This window comes from Pinus tabuliformis, chromosome X, assembly GCF_031772625.1.
Source record: "Pinus tabuliformis cultivar Carrire ecotype Pingquan chromosome X, CPIR1, whole genome shotgun sequence".
NCBI classification, from domain to species: domain Eukaryota; kingdom Viridiplantae; phylum Streptophyta; class Pinopsida; order Pinales; family Pinaceae; genus Pinus; species Pinus tabuliformis.
Window position 1 is genome coordinate 610,325,742 of NC_142308.1, and position 3,172 is coordinate 610,328,913.

Genomic DNA, 3,172 nt, shown 5'->3' on the forward strand with positions numbered 1-3,172 from the left:
AAAAGTAGTTTATTCAAAATTCTCAAGCCAATGTCTATTACCTGTCATATGTGATGACACGAATGAATCTAAAAACCATGTTTCAGCCTCATCCTCCTCAAGAGTTGAAATAGAATAATCAACAATAAATAAGCAAAGATCATGACTCTGGCCTTCATTGGAAAAGTGCCTTGTGTTCTTTCTCTATTTATTTCTAGCCTCATATGTCTGTCTCTTAAAAAAGATTTGCTAAATGATTAGATTTATCATAGTAAAAACATTTAATGTTAGATTTGTTACCACTGGTACTTGGATACGTAACTCTAAATGGTCTCTTCTAAAACATGCCAGCACCTTTATATCCCTGTGGTTGTTTCACTTTGTATGGCTTCTTCTTCACCATAAGAGAAATATTCGCACTCCGTGGTCTCAAATTATACCACCGCTCTTCTTCCTATATCAAGATACTTGCTATCTCTTCAAATGCAGGGGCTTTATTCCTTGCAGACAAGCCTATGATGAACATCTCATATTCATCTGTCATCTCGTTCAACGTAATTGTGACAAGATCAGAATCAGACACCTTCTCCTCGATGTCACCTAATGCGTCCTTGAGGTCCTTGACCCATGCAATGAATCTTGCAATAGATTCATTCTCCTCCATCCTCATGGAAAACAACTTTCTTTTGAGGGACAAGATGCGGTTGGTGTTCTGCATCTGGTAAAGTTTCTTGAGTGTAATCCATATCTCATTAGACGATTTATTGTATCTGATATTTGGGATAATGTTGCCTTTAACATACGTATTCAATATGACTTTCACCTTATTCTCCCTTTTATCCCAATCTTGTATTAGTGCTACCATATCACCTACCAAAATTATCGACTTCTACTCATCACTGCTAATGATCGACCATGTACTCGATCCCTCAAGAAATGTTTGTATCTTGAATTTCTAATTGGTATAATTGGTCCGATCAAGTTTTTTAGTCTCGTTGAGATACGATTATGTAAAATTGTTCATTTCTGACTAATCAAATTCCAAATGCTCAGATTTTCGGTCGATTCTAACAAAGTGAACAATTACAAGCTATTGTAAAATGAATAATCTCAACACATACCAGAACCTCTGAATTGATCACAGATCTGCAACCAATCTACCAAAATCTTTGTCTCTACAACTCAGATCCACCATCAATATGAAAAAATCTCATGCACAGAACCACAAAAATAATTCATCACTCCATCATACTAAAAAAGTGTGCTTTCTGGGCATGATGACTAAATCACTCTAAGTAAATTCCACATCATGGCTACTTTTATGCCAAAAAATATGATGATCACCTTGTGCTCAACTCGAGATATGCTAAGACCTATTTGAAATAAAATTTCTCTTGTGAGTAAGCTGTGTCACTGCAGACCACCTAGACTCTGAAACTGTGAGCACTAAGGTTCCTCTATTGCCACTAGGGCACTATAACCATGAAGGATCTATAGGTAAATCATGCTCACCATATCTAAGCTCTGATACCATGTTATAAAAATTGTAAAGAGAATAAATGAATTGAATTAAGTAGCAGCTCACAAGTGAAAAATTTGCACCTCGAAGCTACACAAACTAGAGCATACACTCTCTATTCAATTAGCCAAATATGATTCAATAAATACATCACAAAAGAAAAGGGAGTTGAGAATAAGATCCTACAACCTAGGAACTAATCCTAACTTAAGGAGTTACATTACAACCATGTAACCATTTCTCCATTAATACAGTATAATATTAATTATTTTCAACTATAACTACTAGTAAACCTCTCGGGGTGGTGGACCTCGGTAATAGGTATATAAAAAGGCCCACATGGCCATCCTCCAACATACATTTACCTCTCTCCTTTCATGTGATAGCACCCTTTTGACTATAATGTGTTTTTTAGGAAGATTAAGGATATTGATCATATATTTGGCCTAACATGATTAATGTGCAAGAAAGAGGTGAATTTATTATGCAAAATTACATTGAAGGAAACTAGAGGATATGTAGGAGGCTTGTCCCCTATATTTAATCACCTACAACTTGACATTCTCCATTTATTTACTCACCTATGGTTCAAGGATATATTGAACAATTTATGTACTCAAGGACTACGAGGATTTCAGGGAGATAGATCCAACTTTATAGGGATTTTGCAAGGACATTATCCATGAAAATACCTCCTCATCAAACTAGAGGAGAATTGATCCAGGTGGATATTGGTGGCCACCTGCCAATTCCACCTGGACCCCCACCATTGTCTTTCTCAGCATTTTCAGTTTCCTTAATTGTAGCACAACTTACTATTTTTAGTAGTTCTTCGGGTCCTGAATTTCCGGAGCCGTTTTGAGGCCGTAAACGACGTTTTTTGGGGAATCCAGGGGCAACGTATGTTGCCCGTTCCAACAATGATATTACTCGGATAGATCTTTCTAACGAGCTATTGTATGCGTCAAACGGAGATCATATGCCAAAGTTACGACCCCGGGAAGTTGATGTACCAATTTACCCCAAACAGGGCCCACAGTTTAGCGTTTCATCTCCTAGGGTTAGGTTTTGGAATGTTAAGGGTATTCCATTGTTTCTCAAACAATAAATAGGGCTTCGAGCCTCATTGTAAGACAGTTCAAAGGCATGTAGCCATCACATCTCTTCTCAGAGATAAGCTACCATCGCCCTAGCTGGTTTATTTCCATTTCTGGTTGTAAGCATATTTCAATATTTTCCATTAATGAAATGAAGTATTATTTCCGTTGCATCTTTGTGTATATGGTTATCTCTGTAATTTGTTGCGTTCCTATTTAAATCCGGATCAGTGGTATCAGAGCAGTCTGATTTTTCTCTATTTTTCTTTGCATTTCCCCAACAAGGTTGGGATATAAGGAGTTAGGGCTTGAACTGGTTGAACCTTTGCAAGACCAGCCTCGCAAATCCTGACGGCCTCCCATGGCGGACGAGAAGAAAGACGAGGGGGCAGGAGATCCCATCAAAATCTTGCTCGAAGAAGCCCTTAAGCGACAACGGAATGCGATGATGGACAACTTTGCCCAGATCCTTCAGCGGCTACCCAGAAGCGACGCATCGGCTTCCAGTAGCTACTCTGGAAACGCCACAGCCTTCAAGGTACAAGTTAATTTTGAAATCCCCATATTCGAGGGTCAG

At 38.3% G+C, this 3,172-nt stretch overlaps 1 protein-coding gene across 1 annotated transcript; it reads right to left on the reverse strand.

Moving 5' to 3' along the window:
- Nucleotides 1-433: 433 nt before the first annotated feature.
- On the reverse strand, nt 434-844 carry LOC149141520 (uncharacterized). Its single transcript, XM_089451257.1, has one exon. The coding sequence runs from the start codon at nt 842-844 to the stop codon at nt 434-436; it is 411 nt and encodes a 136-aa protein (XP_089307383.1).
- Between the last annotated feature and the right edge of the window lie 2,328 nt (nt 845-3,172).

Coding starts and splice junctions, on each gene's coding strand:
- LOC149141520 (XM_089451257.1), bottom strand. CDS start 844: ATGGTAGCACTAATACAAGATTGGGATAAAAGGGAGAATAAGGTGAAA.